Below are 19,600 nucleotides of genomic sequence, written 5' to 3'. Positions count from 1 at the left end.
GCATCTCCGATTACCTTCACTCCTTGCATGTATGTTTAAGAGTTCACTTCATGAACAGGGCTCCAATACCTTGTGGCAGCAGGTACATTTATATTTGAATGTGGTGCTATGTCTCATTCATGCGAGCAAAACAGTAGCAGGCGAAATTCTGTCATCTGTCGTTCACTTTTAACTTTAATCGCATTCACCCACGCACATACAAACACACATATCTGCTGTCTCTCTGACTCCCCCAATCATGTCACACTCTAAATTATAGAGGCCCACATTGATCTGCAAAAAAAAACAGACAGAAGACTGTTGAGCAATTTCAGCTCAAAACGCGTCTTGACAATGACACAGGGGTTAGCGCTCATGCCAGGGGCCCCGGTGCAGCCGCATGCACTGTCCACATTGTCACCACTGGTGAATAAAGCAAATGAGAAATCAATCAAACACTTAAGCTTCATTTCATTGTGTAAGAGCACTGATCCATCACGAGGTGTTATGGTCTGAGACAGCCTCTACTCCTCTGCATGCTGCATGATTCCTTAAGGAAAAAAAAAAAACCTGCACACATACAGACAAACACACACACACACAGACACACACACAGGATGCAGACTGAAATATCAAAAGGTCAGTAGACAGGCAAGAGGAGAGACTGGTGTCACTGTAAGACAGGCTGGGTCGGAGCTCTCTGTCCCTTAGTGTTTGTCGGTATGAAATCAAGGACACAACTGGAAATTGTAAACAAGCTAAAATGTCTGTGTTTGGCCATGCATATTTCAGATGCCAGATGTGCCTTGCAATTCCTTTGGTTGGCAAATCATCATTCAGTCTCAGTCATCATAAAGCCAAAACCTTCACTTATGGGAATATGATTTACGGAGATTACGTGAAAAAATACTTCAGCCTCTTTGGGAGAGTGTATTTCACCAGTGGAAACCGTTTGACTATACATACTTGTGAATAAAACATGCTACACACGAACTGGCGGCCAATCGTCTCCTAATTAATTCATGAATGTATGTTGAACGTGCATTAAAAAAATGCAATTAATCCCACTTTGATTCTGCATCATGTTTTCATGTGATTTCTTCACACGGCATTCGTGTCATGTTATAATTAATATTTCAGTCGACTACCGAGAACATGCAACTTTTCTCTGTCTGTCCACCATTTTAGTCTTCAGTCAGAGCAGAGACAAAGCAGCACGTCACAACTACACCACAGTGCCACACAATGGCCAGGAGAGGAAAAGCATAATGGAGACAGATTAATTAAAGGGATAATGCCACAAATCGTTCCTTATCCCTTGACAAATGAGAAACAAGGTCATGCTTTTCCCATGTCAGCTTGTCTGTTTGTTCTCAAAATATCTCGATACACTACAAGAGATTCTGGCTGAAATTCAGAGTGAAAATAATGCAGGAACAATGTTGGGTAATGTGACGGCATCAACGACTGACACTCACGGATGGAGAAGGTATAAAGGTATAAAGGACGACGCACATCGGAGCGAGATTCCTTGCAGAGGACAGGAGGTTCTGTGTGTTTGCAGCTTTTCGAGCAAAGAAGGGAATCAGGGGTATTGAGGGCTGAATACGAGCTAATTAGTGAAGAGGAAAGAGTGATGTATTGCTGGAGGAGGGGTGGTCTGCCGGGTAGATGGAAAACAGCCCCACGCAGATCACTGAAGTGAAGCATAAAGTTACTTTTCAACATTATCAAAGCAGTTTTATTCATGTATATATTTAATATTTTGTACTTCTTGCATTTAGATCATTTTTGTCTTCTAAGGAGGAAGTGAATATGTACACATAACATCCAGTAGGTGAAACATTTGCTATTTTGGTGTCTTTTGGTTTACATATAAGTTAGCTTAGCACAAACACTGGAAACTGAAGAAAACTGTTAGACTGGCTATTATTGAAGGACAATCACCTCTAGCATTCACCCCTAGTCGTCTGGCAAAGCTGAGGACAACCTACAGACCGAGCCCGGCCAAGAAAGACAAACACCGCAATGAGTTGTTTTAAAAAATCAGGATGGACAACATATTAATTTGTAAGTTTCAGTAGGTGGATTTTGTTACCTTTGGACCGAGCCAGACTGGCTGTAACCCCCCGTTCCACATGTTATACTAAGCTACACTAACAGGCTGCTGGCTGTACCCTTATATTTACTTTATAGTGAGAGAGTGATATCAGTCTTCTCTGCAACTAGTGAAAGAGCATTTTCCCAAAATGAGAAACTATTCTTATAAGCTTTAAAGCAACATATAAAATCAATAGTCCGGCTCAGAGGGCAGCCTCCTGTCATGCAACATGAAGAATTCTAAAGTCTCGCCACAAGTTTGTAAAAGCAGCAAAATAACCAACTAATTTTTTGGCTTTTGGATGAGACAATGTATTTTATTTAGTGTTTTCTACATTTGAAGCTTTTCTATTACATATTAAACTGGCACCAGTGTGCCTGCTGATAAATAAGCCAAAATGCTCTTAAGCTCATCCCATCCAGCCCTGTAATCATATATGAGTATGCTGTGTACACACAGGGAGGATACAGAGCATATATATTGATTGTTGTTGCTCCCCTCTCTACACTTTATTATAAAAAATAAATCCTGTGTACGTCCTGTACCAGTGAGTGTGAACCCAGAAACTATGTGGAAGACGGCCAAAGAATGAACAACAACAACAACAAAAAAAGACTCTTGATCCTTTCGGCATCAAATAAGATATGATATGATCGATTATTTGGAGGTACATGTATTGGGAGATAAACAATACAAGTCAAATAAAATTCTCCTGGGCTTTATTCTGATGCTACCAAATTACCAATATAGTTTCCCCTGGATAGGAATGTCTACTCAAATGCTTATGTGTGTGTAGTCAGTGTGTGCATTTGTGGGTCAGTGCCTGCGTTTGCCTGTGTGTGTACTATTGTGTTTATGCATCTTTGTGCTTGTTTGTCAGCCTGCGCTCAACTAGAAAAAAATTACGTTCTATAAAACGTCTCTATAAACAGCACGGCATAATAAATCCAAGGCTGAAATATTAAGTGGAACCAATATTTTGCTGGACCCACTCCAGAATTCTAGTAAAACTCACAAGTAGGGATGACCTTAGCATTAAAAATATATATTTTACAGGGGGAAATAATCCAATTCCCTTCCAATGAAAGCATCTCTGCCATGGAGCTATCAGTGTTGTGCACCTGGGCGTTTCCACTGAGACATCATTTACTTTGCATTCTCTCTTTTAGGGAAAGCTCAATTAAATACACTATGAATACCCAAAAAGGGCAAATAGGAATTTCTGTCATGTCACGAAGAAAAAAAAAAAGAAAAAGTGCTGCAAACTGTTGCTGTGTTTTCAGTAGGGAGCCTCCCATATGTGCAGAGAGACTAAGCAGTGAAGCTACAAAAAAAAAAAAAAAAAGGCATGCTCAAGGACACCTGTTTCTTGCAGGGAGCAGTTTGTGAGAAGCATCTCGTCTGTGCAACACTGCACCAGTTATGTGTAAATGCAATGGAAAGGCACAGGATCCGATTGCAGTCCTTAACTCCACATGGAGCCACAATGTACTCGACTAGAATGTGAAGACACAAAAAAAAAAATTGACGAAGTCCTGAGACGACACAATGTGACTGTGTACTCAGAGATGGATACACGGAATACGAAGCATTTTTTATTTTTTTTAAAGCCAAACTCAATCATTTATTAATCAAAGAAAACATGCAAAAGAGAATTTATTATACTGCAGAATATTCTTCCAATTAGCCTTACAGCATCAGCATAATGTCTGTGATCCTCGTAGTAGAAACCACAGAGGACACCAGAACAAATTCATCTGCATGAAAGACCCACCTAACCTGAATCCACTCTGCATTTCTCTTTACACTTATGCTAAGGAATGCACAGAGCCTCTGGCTGTTCACTACAGTTATCTGCCAAAACCCTCTAGAAGCTGACGAGCATTTCTCGAGAGATTGACGTTTTGAATTTGCCTCAGAAAACTAATTTCATATTAGGGGCGCCTCTGGTAGGAATATGCAGGGCCGCGTCTTGTGTCGAAAATAAAAATCCTGATGAAGAGGACAAGGGAGAGAAAAAGTCATGCTGGTCCTCCCTCCCTATTTCTGTTTCTCAGTCAGATGAGGTCATCAAACACCAACCTGCTTTGTATATTAATGATGTAACAGCCAGGGATCTTTGGACACCCCGTCCCCAGAGACTGCTTGGCTGGCAGCAGAGGAAGACTTCATCTTGATTTAAGAGAGAGATAACACCCTCGACAGAACTGTGACAAAGGCTAGATAGGCAGTGTGAGAGCAGATAGTGAGGGAGTGTCGACGGCAGCAGCAGAGAGGAGAAGGCAGGAGAGGAGCGGAGCAGAGGAGGGACCGGCCGATACACTGTGCCTTTAAAGCACCAAGCCCCTCCTCCACAGAGCCGAGCAGAAGAGCCGAGTGGTGCTGGCAGGAGCCTGAGCCCCACGATAAACTCTGGCATCAGCTTCCCTTCATCCGGCAGTCAGCGAGGACACAGTGAGGGCGCAGGGGCAGAGAGACGGGGGACGGAGAAAGAGAAAGAGTGACAGAGCGGGGGGGAGAGAGAGACCAAAACAGGCCAATAGACAAAGAGGGAGAGGCTGTCACAAGAATCACACAGCTCCTTTTTCACGGCAGCAGCTCAGCCGTTCTGTCTGCTGCCTCCAGATGCGGGCGAATGCTGATGGGGATGACGGGTGGCGTGTTTTCAGCAGCACAGTTATCTGAGTGATGGTAGCGGCCGCAGCAGCAGCAGCAGCAGCAGCAGCAGCATCACAATCCGAAGCGGGAGCTCTCCTCAGCGCTCTGGCTCTTAGTCATCCTCAGCCTCCTCTCTCCCTTCTCAGAGTGCTATCAGGGCCATTCATCGCTCCCATCTCATGCCTCCTGCCTCCTCCTCCTCCTCCTCCACAGCTTCATCCTCCACTTCTACTCCTCCTCTGATGAGCCACAGCCTCAGAGTGAAATAACCCTGCTGATAGAAGCTTCTCTCTCTGTCAAGACAGTAAGTAGGGGAGGGGGGGTGTGTGTGTGCGAGTGTGTGTGCAAGCGTGTGTGTGTGTGTGTGTGTGTGTGTGTGTGTGAGTGTGAGACAGAGAGAGGAAGAGAGAGAGAGAACAGCAAGATGGTGAGAAGAGAAGATGTTAGTGTGTGCGACAGAGGGACTTCTAAAGAACCAGCAGGTTGTGTGTAGCTTGAGTGATCCTGCTGTGCCTGGACAGTGAGCTCTGGGCATAGCAACAGAAAAGTGATGCACAGGAAAGGTGAGTAGGTGTGTGTCCCAGCGGGTGTGTGTGTGTGTGTGTGTGTCTGTGAGGCAAGTGCTGCTGAAGCAAGAGATTATTTTAACAGCAGCTAAACATCGTCAGTTAATTCCTGTCCATCTCCGAGTCTCCTTCACTCTGTTGCTTCTTTTTTTTTTTTTAAATGCTGCTGTGATTTAGAGAAAGAGGGAGGACCAGAAAGGTAAGGGGAGATGACACATGAGCGATAAGTGATTGCTTTCCTTTCCGTCTGACCAGGTGCCATGTGTGATTGGCCGGCGTACCCCGAGGCAGTGGCATCACCCTGGATTTGGCGAGAAGCTCTCCCCCCTGCTTGTTCTCCGGGGCTCCTTTGGGAAGCTTTCACGGGATTTATCTTGTCCTGCTGGATGGCACGGAGCTCTTTGCCTCTCTGAAAAGGGTCCACAGAGAAAACACACACTACACGGATAAGAAGTAAAATAATTATCCAATCACAGCACAAGCAGGCAGACCGGGTTCCCTTAGCAACAACTGAAGGAGAGAAGAGAATCCTTTTCTCTTTCTGCTCCCTTGGTTTTTGGGCACACCCCTGTGGACTGCTGTGGGTCAGTGTTTTTTGCGAGAGGACTTGGAGAGCGTTGTTGCATAAGACAAGCTGCCACCCAAATTCCAGGGGAAGGTGCTCGTTTGCCTTCCAGCCACCTTGTTACTATGTCTCATCGGCACCATGAATTTTGTTGTTATCCCTCCACAAATTCTCATCACAAGTCACGTTCCGCTGGCTTAGAAATCAATTCATTCTGATCCCACGCCACCTGGAATGAGTCCTGCGTTGGGGGGGAGATTGGACGCTCTGTGAAAAGACCCACACCTACCTTCCTCCCTTTCATGGACGAGCAATGAAGGACAACATGGTTAGGTCATCATCTGCAAAGAAAATGGATGTGCAGCAAAGTTTATTTTGATGTGAGTTTCTTCTGAGAATCTTTTTTTTTTCTTCTTCTTCTTTTCCCCGGAGAAGGAAACGACACACTGCACAGAGGAATAATCGCTTTTTTTTCCCAACAGGATCTGTCCTTTCCTCTCTTTAAAGACAGTAGCCCTCACTGAGGGACTATATTTAGAAGGCAAATCTTGTCCCCGCTGGCCACCAATAAAATAGAACACGATCATTTTGAAAATTGAGCCACTGCTGGGAGTTCTATTTTTCTATCTATGCTGGATAGCTCATTCTGCAAAAGGGTTAACATAAACCCCTTTTCTGCTTTCACTTTTGTATGTTAGCCTGCCATTATGTCACTGTGTTTCACAAGTAAAAAAGATTGTACAGGACAAGTGGAAGAAGGAAAAAGTCTTTTCCCTGTATAGACAGGCGTTTTAAATAGCATCTCCTCGGGAACAATTTCAAACATACACACTGACACACGAGATGAGTTGGCTCAACACGATTATGTAAGAGTTTGATACCAGCTTTAGCCCATGTATTTTGCCTCTTCTTTTTCCATGGATTTACTGCGTTTGACTTTTCCCATGCTCATTTTCTCTTCATTTCTGGAAGTGTCAACCAGAAGGCATGGATGTCAGAGTGTGACCCTGTGCCGAGTGTGCGGGCGAGGCAAGGTGTTTTGGCTGCCCAGGTGCTTTTAAGATGTTGAGGTCTCCCTGCGTGGCCGGGGCCCCTGTTCGGATCAGTAGCACTGAGGCTCCTCGTAGCCAAAGACATGGACCCCGACTCGGCTCCCCCACGCCCTCAGCCTGTTGGCCACTGGCCCCACGTCGCCCTGTAAAGGATGTCCCTCAGCAGAGCTCCGGCCCGGGACACCTCTGAGACCCCCAGCCCGAGAGAACGCATCCGCAGCCACATGAAGATGGTGATCGACCAGCTGGAAGGCATTCTCAAAGAGCTCAAGGATGTGGCCAAGGAACTCCGGGAGGTGAGGATCAAAATCAGCTTACACTTATCAGGCTTTTGGTGGAGGTGGGGAGGGAGGGAGGGAGGGGGGGGGGGGGAGTTTAGAGGGAAAACAGAGAAAGAGGGGCAGGTAGGGAGAGAATGTGGGTGCCAGGTGGGTGTGCTTCTCCAGTAGGCTGCATTTAATTAGGTGTAAAATTCTCTTCGCAGCATGGAGATTTTGATTAAGATTTGAAAGTGATGAGATCTCACTTTTCTTTTTTTTTTTTGTGCGTTTGCTGTAGGAGGATACTGTTGATTACTACCGCGACGAGGCTGTCTTTCGTTTACAATCAACAAAACAGTTGCTTATCGGCAATTACAAATGTCCTTCATGTGTTCAGCGGTGTCTTGTGGGAGGTACAGTAGATGTGAAGAGCTGTTGAAAAGCAGCAAAGCCAAGCTCAAAGAAAATACAGACGCAGGCTTAGATAAGATACAGGACTTAGCGCCGCAATAGTTATATAACCATTTTGTTAAGGATCAGCTGGATTCTTACTGTATTTTCGCAACTACCATGGTAACACTGAAATATTTGAGCGTGTGTGTCTGCGTGTGTGTGTGTGTGTGTACAGTACACAGTCTGAGCAAGAATCAGAAACGACAGACACTTCATATGCACATGCAACTATATGGGCTGAAACAAACGTATGTGTGCTGGCTGATAATCGGAGGACATATGTTCATGCATGAGAGAGTGCAGAATCTCTTCCCCCTGCAGTGTCCTCAGAGCTGTGAGCTCGTCTTGCAAAAAGCCCCTCCACAGATGAAGACAGATAGCGAGACAGAGACAAATGAAACCTGAGCAAACAGTTGTGTCTGACCCGTCCCACGTCCTCCGAGCACGTCACATGATTAGCCTCCCACCTGCTTCGGATCACGGACGCGGAGGGAGCGTATCTACGTACGCGTCTAAATGCGTTGAAGGAGCGAAATGGTGGATGTGGGTGCATGTAATGACCTGAAGAAGGAGCGTGGAGGGGTGGGGGGAGTTTGAACAGCCAGGGTGAAGCTGTCATAACTCACTCCATCACTGCACAGGCACCTTCCCCACCCCCCACCACCACCACCTCTTCTCCCCGACTCCCAGCCCTGTCCCCGCTCACTACGCTCTACTTTATGTACTTGCACAGTTGGAGGTGCAAGGGCACAGCTCGCGGAGCACCTTCTCTCTGGTGAGCAGCAGAAGCCGGCCCACGTGCGGGAAGTGATTGATGATTATGGGACAACTGCAAGTGGAATAATGCTGGCTGGAGCTATTTATAAACAAAAACACGGCCCTGTGCTTCTGCCAGCTCCGACGCGTATTACCATTCTTATCCCAGACCCCATTAGAGAGGGCTCTGCAAAGTGGCTCAAATGTCATTTTTTATTGGGAGTGCACAATCCCACATATTGAAATTGCTAAGGAATCATATTAGCTGCAGTGGCAGTCATAACGCTGGTATCAATATCCTGCAATTAACTGACCTAAGAGATTGTAGACTGTATCAAGGGGAGATGAAGAAACAGAATCGGTGTCGCGCCATCAGATGCATGGAAGCCTAATGTTCCATAAAATCTCTCATTCTTGGCCACATGAAAGGAACACCGTAATAGATAACAACTGTCACATAAATAAATGATGAATTGCCGTGTGAATGTAGTGAAATAAATAACTCAGTGAAGGAGCAGTAATGACTGATTATCACCCACAAGGTCTTTGGGGAACTGGAGATACTGCAGTGCTCCGAGGAGTTAAAGCTGACACTCCAAAGCACAAAGCTGCCCATAAATTAAGAAGTTAAGAGTGTGTTACTAAACTTACTTCACAGCACTGCTTTCATAGCTTAAAATCACATATGTACAGTGTTGCTGTGCCAAGTGGCCGAAAGCGGACACTGAGAAGCGATTGAAGCACCTCGTTTTAACACATTATTAGTCACATCACATCAGAATCTGCCTACATTCAATTTTCTGATCCTGTCCATTGCCTTCAGGGCACATTGCATATTGCAGTGTTCATTTAGACCATTTACTCCATACCATCAAACGAATTAAAATGGTACGTTTTGGAAGGTTTGCTAATCAAGTTCTAGCTGTCTGGTATTCATAGCCTCATGCATCAACAATTTTTTTAAAAATGTATTTCAATATTTTTAGGCCATTAGAGTGCAGGGAATAACACTTTCATTGCTACATTTTAAATGAGGATTTGCAAAGTTTACCAGTTTATAATTGAATAAATATTTCAAGCACCAAGGAAAAATTTAACAAGGCCCAAAGGGATTTTCATATCCACAGAGGTAGGTGACACAGAAAATGTTTGAAAATAATTTTTAAAATTGGTTTGCCAACACTTGGCACGGCAGGTGAAAACAACTAGACCTGCTGTTTAACATGGAGTAGAATGTCCAACATACTGACTGCTGCAGATTTGGGATTTTTCTTTTTTTCCCCAGCAGAACAAAATATGAAAAAATTGGTAATAATCACTGTCAGTAACCTTGGTGAATAAAAACTGAGCACAGTCAACATCACACTAAAAACTAGGAAAAGACTCTGGTTGAAAATAACCAGAATTACATTTTAGAAGTCCAAACAGGCACAGAAATGTTAAAAGAGGGTCACCACTGGGTCTTACTTTTCTGTCTGCCACAGTTCATCATCATCACTGCTAAAAAATCCCTTCCCTGGAGGACTTGGCCAACTTACGTCTTAAATAGTGGCCAAAATAGGTTCACCATAGTCACCAGAGTTTGAGTCTCTATCACAACACGCAGCAGAGTCTAATTGAACCCTGTGGTGAACCCACTATTAAACTTTAATCACTGTTATGTAAATGGGAATGCCACGAGCTGTGTGGCTAGTGCACGGCATCAGAAGGGTTTTAGAAGGAACGCTACTTCGACTAAAAACTCCACAAACATTAAGCCACTTTGTGGGAACTTGAAAAATGAGTAGAAATGAGTGGTGAATTAAGAAAACAATACTGTGGAAACTTCATTTTAGTGAGGACTTGTGCAGTTTCTGTCAAACCCTGACAGCAGGTTTGTATCCATCCCAGTCCTCTGGTAGCAACATTAATACTGTGCCATCTTTGAATTAACATGGCAGCCAATGCAACAGCACAACAGTTCTTAATTTGTCCTCACAAAAACAGGTTTAAAAGTCACTGGCATTATCCATTATAGTTTTGCCAGTTTACTATTTACTTTGTGAACACCCATGAAATGTGGCTACCTGCCCCCACAGCATGTTAAATTACAGCAACTGCCTAAAACGATGCATTTGCTAATATTACAGAGAGCAAACACAATCTAGATTCTTTATAAAATTAGTAGAAAGTTATTATAATTCAAACAGAATCACATAAAGTGCCACTGTTGTCTGCTCCTGCTGCAGCCCAGTCTCAGGCAGCAAATCTCCTTTACATGTTAAAGAAAAATGTAATACAGAGCACGGATAGTTTTTCAAGATTGCTCCCTTTAAAAGCCCATTACTGTCAAATGCAGCCTGTCTTACTTGTGAATCCCATTACAGGCCTCATGACAGGCAAAATGAGAAGGACCTAAAGGAAGGACATCGGAAGGTAATATACTGATAAACTACTCCATTTGTAATAATAATACTGGCAGGAGTGGCAACTCTAAAAGAAATAATTCATTTAGATATCATGTCAACCTTGGACTTTCTGGAAGTCTGAGGATAAACAAGAGGAGGAAAATAGCACCAAACAGAATACAAAGCAACCTGTGAAGCCTGAGTTGTTACTTCTGCTAAAGTGGAATTTCAATGAAAGGAGAGCAGCTATGGAAACAAATGTAGGAGTGCACCCATGTTGGTTATTAGCGAGATTCAGACTGGTAAATTGAAAGAATTTAATGAAGTGGTAAAGGGGAAAAAAAAAATAAAAAATTAATCAGGGGAAAAGCAGCAGCGGCATGGACTTGGAGGTGGGGGGAAACGGGATTGGCAGTGAGCTACTCATCTTTATATGGAACCAAACAGGAATGATGGACTGTTATTATGTGGATGTTGTTATTATGCAGAATGATAGCATGAGTAGACGATGCTTCATGTCTGTGCTCAGCTCAAGACAAATGAACACAGGAAGGCAATCAGGACTTGTAGAATTAAAGCTCCAAGAGAGAGCGGTGAATATAAGCCGGACAAAGAGCAATTATCAGTAGCAGAGCACAGCATGTCCTGGACACCAGCCTCTATCAAGTCAGCCTTTTGGTATTTGTGTGCATATGCTCATGTAACGCTGGAGACTGGCTTACTACCGGCCTGAAGACGGAGGACAGAGGCAGCAGCAAAACACTAGTGTCAGGTGAAATGTGTGCGCACCAAATGTCAGCTTTTTCAGGGGAATGTAGTACTGAGTAACAACTCTAATAATGAGACTGGCCACCGAGCAGTTTCAGATGATATAATAGAGCTTTAAGTGTGTCATGAATGCTTTTGAGCCACAAAAATAAAAAAACACAGTCATCGTGTTTTCACTTGTGATTAGCAACAGCGGGACTATCAGCCTTCGCTTTCAGGTTTTGCTTGTTTCTGGAAGAGACAACTCGTGCTCAACAAGCTTAGTTCACATCTAAATGGCAGATGCATGTGTCACAAATGGGTGGTCTATTCAATTTCTATTCATCACCCAATACCAGCTGCATGATCCCACTGGCCTGGCTGTCAAATCAAGGCAATTGTGCTAAAATGGAGTCTGTCAAAGAAAAAGTGCCGTGTGAATGATCTGATCAGGATACTACTATGTGGTGGTCTTTCATGTCAAAGGCATGTTTTAAACGCTGTGTTGTTGAAGCCTGGCGTCGACAGTGAGGTATCCAAACACCAGGCCCCAGATCACTCACAGCTTCACAGCCGGCCGGCAAAGCCAGTCTCTGGATCGAGTCTGAAACCAGTTATGACACATCGGCGTCGGGGTGGAGGGTGGCGGGTGGGCACGGTCCCTCACTGCTAAAGCTACTGCACTCAGCGCTGAACCAAATCTGTTCCAAACCCAGAGGCAGCCCAAGGGAGACTCAAACCAAAATCAAAGGGCCATTTTTTTTTTATTTTTTTTTTCTGAAGGGGGCATATCCTTTCCTCACTCTGTTTCCCCCTGCTGATGCTGCTGCTGAGCAGGGCACGGAGCAGAAAACTGCTTAGCAAGAACACTTCAACATTTAACCATGGGGGGGGCTCTTGTAATCACCAGCACTTCCACTCAGGCAGTAGAACAATATAAAGGACATTGGCAAACACGCTCTCATTCCATGAAATTGTTGATCCTATTATAGGGAATATTTTAGGGCATGGCGATGACTTTAGAAAATTCCTGTGGGGAGGATGTGTCACTTCACAAGTATGTAATACAATAAAGTACTTTCTTTCATTTACCAAAATCCAGATTTATTAAGAAGACAAAAATTTTCACCACAAATTAAAAATATCTGTACTGATAGCCTAAGAACTGGCAAAACTCTGAAAAAATGTACATTTCAATAATAAATGTGCCTGTACTATATATGCGCCAACATGTTGGAGGACATCCATAGTAAATAAAACCCAAATTAATCCAGCTATTAATGGTGACTTGATAGGCTGAATAATAAACTTGGCAGGTGATTGTGGCTCTTTTTGTTTGGCCACATGAATGCCTACAATTAGAAATTACAATCAGTCTCAAAGCTGTGTTCTGATGGATCATTTTCCACAAAACAACAATTTTGATTTGGCTGCCAGTGTTGTGGGTTTACTGCCCAGTTGACCACAGCCCAGTGATCTCCACTGAGGATGGCCAAGCCTGTTCTCCACAACAGAATCCATTTACTTTAGATTAAGCCTGGGTCTGGCCCGTTCTCCGACATGTGAACATATCGTCCAGCTGTCCTCGCGGGCCAACAGCGCTCGCTGAGCTACACTGAAAGCGTAGCCGCACACAGAGGAAAGCACCCTTCAACCTGCCGTACCTGGGCCAAAGGGTTTCTTCTCATTAAAAGCCATTTGGAAGAAATGACAAGTACCCGCCTGCTGTGTCTGTCAATTTGTTCCTCCTTGCCTGACCTCTTTTGTGTGTGGAAATTAAATTCCTAAATTAAACTTGGTGACGTGCCTCCAGCAGAGTTCTCTTTGCTCAGGAAAACAACAAGAACAAGGTACCTCGAGCCTTATCTATTCTTCACTGAATACAAAACACCCTGCCATCTCCACACCTGTGTTGCTGCCTTGAGCTGAGCTCCACATAAATTTGTCTGTTCCTGGAGTGAATCAGGGTCTCAATTATTCTCCGGACTGATGAAATACTGCTCCGGGATTTGAGGTGGAATGTCCAATCATCTTTTGAGTGAGGTGATCTTAAATAGATTGTGACCTGGCCACAGTCGTGCTCATGTTTGCAAGTGAAAATCCATCATCGTGACACCGCCGACCAACACACACACAATGACACAAATATGACCCATGACTGCTTTAATAAAAAGAGGGGATATTTTTACACACAATCTTGTGCATTTAGCTGACCGGCATGCAACGGTAACAATGTAGTATATTTAATTCCCAGGCCCACATACTGAAAAAGTAAGCAGTATCCAGGACTGAAGGGAGATCAAAGAACGGAGGGAGTAGAGGTAAACAACGGGTTAAGACTTTAGCGGCATCTAACCTTGAGAGCTGTGGAGAGAATAAAAACTGCACCACGCAAAGCATTCCCCTGAGCCTCTTTTACCTAGCTCTGCTGTGGAGCTCCAGCTTCTTTAGGATGCAGGCCCAGCATATTGACTAGCCCATCATGCCTGTAAGACCCACTGGATTAGCTGGCCCTTTGAGCTCTGCCTCCCTCCACGAACCCTGCACTCAGCACAGACTGTAATGAGGGCTTTAGGTTAGACCTCTGCTGAGGTAAACACTCCAAAAAATTGCGCTCGTTGTGCTCATTGATTTTTATCAAGTAACACACCTACTGTGGGCCAGTTACAGATAAAGCAGTGAATTTTAACTTTTTTTTTTTTTTTTTCCAACCATGCATGTTTCTGCTTTGTGATTCAGCCACAAACCCTTTTGCTTGTCCCAAGGCAAGGATAGAGCTGAATAGGATGAAATAAAGGGTGTTAAAGGCAGAGCAAAGAAAGACAGAGAATGTGCGCAAAGAGAGAAAGAGACAGAGAGGGAGAGATGAAGGGCGGATGGAGATAATGGTTTCTCCTGCTGCACAGAATTGCGACAGACTGGGTGGAACAGCTTAGATCAATTGTTGCAATTGTGCTCGTTCGTGGGCGTGTTTAGGATTGTTTTGGCCTATCTCTGTGCTGTGAATAAAACCAGTAGGCTGTAGTTAATGGTGTGAAAAATGGCATCCATCGAAGTGCACAAGCAGCCTCCAAGAATAGCTACATCATTTCATTGTGTCAAAGCATACTGTACGCAGAGGGACAGCTTTCTCTCCATTAGGCCGTCAGACTGTCTCCTTCACCAGGTGTGGATACAGTTTCTTTTCCAAGCATGCGAAAAGAGAAATAGAAATTAATAATGCGATCCGATGTTGAAGAGATGCTATATTTTCCTCCGTTTCCGAGCTCAGGGCAGCGTGGGCCGACCCACTCACCAGCGGTGCAGCTTAATCCAGCTACAATCTTTGGAAGTGTGTTATACTGAGAGATCATCAGGAGGCTTTTTTTGTCCTTCCTTTTTATTTTTAGCCGTAGTCTGTGATGCATCATAAATCAACCCAGTTTCAAATGAGATTGTTCAGTTTGAACCAGAAGAAATAGCTGAACTTAGACGGTACACAACGAAGCAGCTGTATCCTTTTTCTGACGCTTATTTAACGGATTTCAAGTTTAAACACATAACCTATCCATCCTGACGCACAATGACAAAGGCAGGTGTTCTCAGATTACAAACAATCTTCAGCATTTCTGATGGCTGAACCATGGGGAAATGATATCGCATCTGGTGGTTTAGTCTCCGCGGTGAGAAAAGTTGCCAAAAAAAAAAACAGAAGTGTGACAAGTTACAACAGTATGACTCACTTATGTGGCTCTAATTCTGGCGAGGCATCTGTAATGTTGCATAGCGTGTGTGTGTGTGAGGGGGGGGTGCACTTGTGATGATGTGATTTGGTTTTTCATTTTATAGCACGATGAGCTCTTTGGTTCCTTACTATCACCAGATTTTATCACTTCTATGAATAATTGAAGGATATTTGGCTTCCTGGCTTGCTAGTTAATGTTAGCAGTTAAAGGGGCAGTAAAATAGCATTTTGTATAGTGGGAAGGTCATTTATTCCACAAAATCTTTACGGTGAAATGGTGCAGCCCGTGTCACAGGTCTTTTTACTTTAACAGTGTGTAGAACTGCAATAAAAAAAAAAAGAAGCCTAAAATGTTGTAATTTGTCTTAATTAAAACAAATACGCCGCTGCACTAATGAACTATCCTGGAAGAAATGCACTTAAAGTAACACTTTGCCGGAGCTCTCAATGGGTGCTTGGAGTTTGATACTCGGTTGTGAGTTTATGAGGGAGGAAAATTCACCCAAGCGTTATACTTTTGTTAATTTTTTATTTTTATTTTTTAGAAATCATTTCATGTAATAATGAAGAATGATGCTTTGCTTCCTGTTTACTTTGGCAGAAAGCACTTGACTTCTGATCTTATCACCTAAAAACATACATTTCAAGGTTTCTATAAGAAAGTTGTCAGAGTTATGCATTAGCATAGACTGTGGCCATTTATTACAAAGCACATTCCCCCCCAAGCATAATTTCTTTGTGTCATGAAAAACAACGCACACACAGGACAAAATGAGGACACCGCCACAGAAAATTCATCTTTTTAGACTCCAAATTTTTGGCATCATCTTTTGGCAACGTTTTCTCAGTCCGCTGTCTTCAATTAGAGTTGTGTGGTGTTGTATAAATTCAAATTCTTCTCAGCTGCATGCTCCTGAAGGAATGATACTACTAGACACATAAATGGAGATTTGCAGCTGTACGTGTGACAGATAGAAAGAAAAGACTTACTAAAAATAAACTCATTTAAATTCCTAATTCAAAGCCCTCAAGACTGCAAAGTAAAAAAAATGAATCTTTAAAAATGTTCACAGATGAACATCCATATGTTCTCTGATGTTGGATGTTTCATATGTTTGTCTGAATGTGAGCATCAAAAGTTCCCAAAGTTATTTTTTTTCCCATAAGTTAGCCTGGAAGTTGATATTTTTCTCCTGCTTCCTACGCAGTGTTGTCATAAAGCTAATGGTTAGTTTTAGGCCTTTGTTTGTCTAACACTGGGAATGGTTTGTTGGAATTTGAGCTGGCAGAGCTTGTTTAGGAGTATTAAACACAGCCAGGGCGCAAGAGCTGCTTTTGAATGTGAAATAAGAGGCAACAAAGCCTCAGATGTATTAAACTTTCAGTTGGTCAGCCGAGGCTGAAGTTTAACTTCATGGGCTCATAACCACAGTTTGTGACTTTAACTTTAAACGGCAAAAGGTTTATTTTTGTGTTTGTCCACAATTTTGGAAATACTGCAGAAAATAGACGCAACTGTGAGTAGTGGCAAATAATGAAGGGATTAGTTGAATTTGCACAGTTTTCTCTGATTACAAGATCACAGACTCTTAGAGGAAATAATAGGTTCATACGGAGGTAATGCACCTTGCCATGTGAGCACCAGAACTTGAAGAAATGCCTAAACATTTGATTCTCTTACTGGGATTTGTTTCTAATCCACCTAATTAATGCCAACTAGACCAAGATCCATTTAACATTTAAATGTCATTAATTACTTCACTTTGTGAGGAGCCTGTCTGTCTGAATATCTAAGCAGGGTGTCTGAGCTTGGCCTAGGGTGTCATCGCTAATCTGAGTCATGGACCTGGAAGGGATCTGTCCTATTAAATGAATCAGTTATTTTTGTTGTCACTTACTATGCGAGTGAAGATTTGAATGTCACAAATGAGTGAGACTGGCTGGGTCTAAAATAAGTCTGACGTTAAAGGCAGAGTCAGCAGTACTGATCACTTTTTAGCAAATAATTTCAATACCGCGTCATGATCAACTAGCTTTCTGTTCTGTGTGTACTCTGAAAAATACAAAGGGGCTTGGACTGATGCACACAACAATATTTCCTGCTTGTGGACATGTGTACTTGTGCACAGGCCAGGGGAACAGGGAGGGGAGATGGCAGGGAAATAGATGGTTAAACCACATTATTACCATATACAAATGCTAATTATCCAAATATGCTAAGCAGCTAAATATCAACAATCTCTCTCCAGAACCACAGTTTCTACCTTTAAATAAAGCACTGTTGTTGGGTATATATATATCATTATCCTGCAGCAACGCGGCCATCTGAGGACCACACAGCTAAATCTGGGCAGTGAGATATTAATCATCATAAAAGAAGTGAATCCTGCGAAGATGCCTCATAGACAGCTGCACTAAAAACCCATGAATCCCAAAATTTAAGCATTCACATGGAAAACAGAGCGGCACACAGAGCTGCATCGAGACGTAACACCTGTTCACTCGGAAAGCCTCTTTGCATGCTGGGAGGAGGGCGCAGCATAGACGGGGAGTAGGAGATTGTGGGCAAGGACTGTCGATGCCTACATTTATGCTTTGCAATTCTTTGTGTACTATGTCTTCAGTCGTTTTGGCAAGGTGGCGAGCTGTTGGCTTGCATACTGGATGGTTGGTGTTAGATTTCGTTGGGGATGGTATCCAAAGGGAAGCTATCTATCCAGCATGGAGTGAGGCTTGTGCCAGTAAGTGTTGGTGGAGCAGGTGCTGAGGCTGCAGGTGAATAAGCTGGCCATGATAATGAGTTATACTTCCAGTATGAATTCAGCTCATTTGCGAAAGACGAAACCCTTTTTTCTCAGCTCATTATAAGTGGCCTTTGTCGTAATGACATGTTTGTACGCGGTTGCTGTGTTTTTCTGTAAGAGCAGCACCTTTAAATTCTCTCAGTTTTTGGTTGTAAAACTAGAAAAATTAAACCCCCGTCGAGTGTCTTCAAAGACAGCGCTCCATGTTTCTGGAATCTCCCCCCGTCTCTCTTTCTGTCATTGCCTTGCCCTGGCAGCTCACACTCTGCCAGTGGCACGGCATGGATGGCTGCCACCACTGTCATTGTCAATAGCATGACAACACACTATCTAATGCAGGGCAGGGCGAAATGAAAGAGGCACAGCAGAGAGGACAGGCTAATTATTCAGACACACAGCTAAGAGCAGAAGGGGGACAGAACATGTCAACAAACAGTTTGGGTGATTAATATTTTTTGTCATCGGCGCAGTCACCTGTGCAGTTGGCAGTTTATGGCCGAGATGATGAAGATTTCTGACTTTTATGCGTAGCAGCAAGGTCTGTGAGGGTGAAAAAATATAATTACACTTTTTGGTCTGTTGTTATTGTCAAGGATATTAACTGGAGATGAGACTCGAGGTTGAAGTCGGCTGCGGTGGACTGTGTGCTACAAGGTTCTGATTAGAGAGACACATATTAATTATGATTATGCAAAAAGCAGACGGGGGGAAAAAATGAATTTACTAATAACATGCACCAATTAAACTGATTTCCAAGGTTAGCAACTTTCTTGAATGTCCTATCTATTTTCATTATTGAGCTGTGCCAATCATTTTTTAAACTATATATTTAGGTAGAAACGATGTTGATGGCCCATTTGCTGTATACGGTATTAACATTTTGACATTTGATGGATTCCTGATGACAATGTTTTCCTCGTTAATATTCATAATTCTCATCTGTGTTTTAATCTTCTGTATTTACGTCCCCCGTTGCCATAAGTAGTGTTCAAATGATCCCACTTCATTACACTGCTAATATTAAATAGTTGTTGTGGGTGATTGCTTGTAGCGTTACATGGACACGCTGACTCGTGGCTACTTGCTTATTGTTTTGCTTCACTGAACACAAAAGTCTGTGATCGCAGGTGGGAGGCCTGTAGGAAGCTGTTGTCAAATGGCTGTTTGATTATTAATAGAACGATCTTATCGGGGGTCTCACAATGCTGAAAACTCAAGCACTTCCATTAGTCTCTTCAGCTACTTTTGTAATCCTCTGTTTTAAGATCGTGCAACCGTTTGGCTAAAGAAACATAAAGATAACGACGGGACAACACTGATGTTGTCTGATAAGCATGAGATTGGTGCTGCTGGTGTGCAGTTCTGGCTGAAGTTCATATAACTTTTGTACATGCTTGAAAATCCAGCCATCGTTAAAGGATATGTTATGAACAAAAGTAAGTAAAAACAAATGTAATGGTAAAAGTTGTAATAAAATTTAAGGTGTATTGATTGAACTCAGTAGCCCTGTGATAGACTGGTGACCTGTCCAGGGTGTCCCCTGCCTTC

The 19,600-nt window shown here is 43.1% G+C and overlaps 1 protein-coding gene across 1 annotated transcript in view; it reads left to right on the top strand.

The window, feature by feature from the left end:
• Nucleotides 1-6,845: 6,845 nt before the first annotated feature.
• Nucleotides 6,846-19,600, top strand: part of insyn1 (inhibitory synaptic factor 1) — a 44,103-nt gene continuing 31,348 nt past the window's right edge. The window contains exon 1 of the mRNA XM_008283935.1: nucleotides 6,846-7,217. Coding sequence (XP_008282157.1) covers nucleotides 7,074-7,217 — 144 coding nt within the window. The 5' untranslated portion in view covers nucleotides 6,846-7,073. The remainder of the gene's footprint in view (nucleotides 7,218-19,600) is intronic.

The sequence above is a fragment of the Stegastes partitus genome, unplaced genomic scaffold (genome assembly GCF_000690725.1).
Source record: "Stegastes partitus isolate 25-593 unplaced genomic scaffold, Stegastes_partitus-1.0.2 Scaffold333, whole genome shotgun sequence".
Classification (NCBI taxonomy): domain Eukaryota; kingdom Metazoa; phylum Chordata; class Actinopteri; family Pomacentridae; genus Stegastes; species Stegastes partitus.
This window is presented reverse-complemented; position numbering and strand designations above follow the sequence as displayed.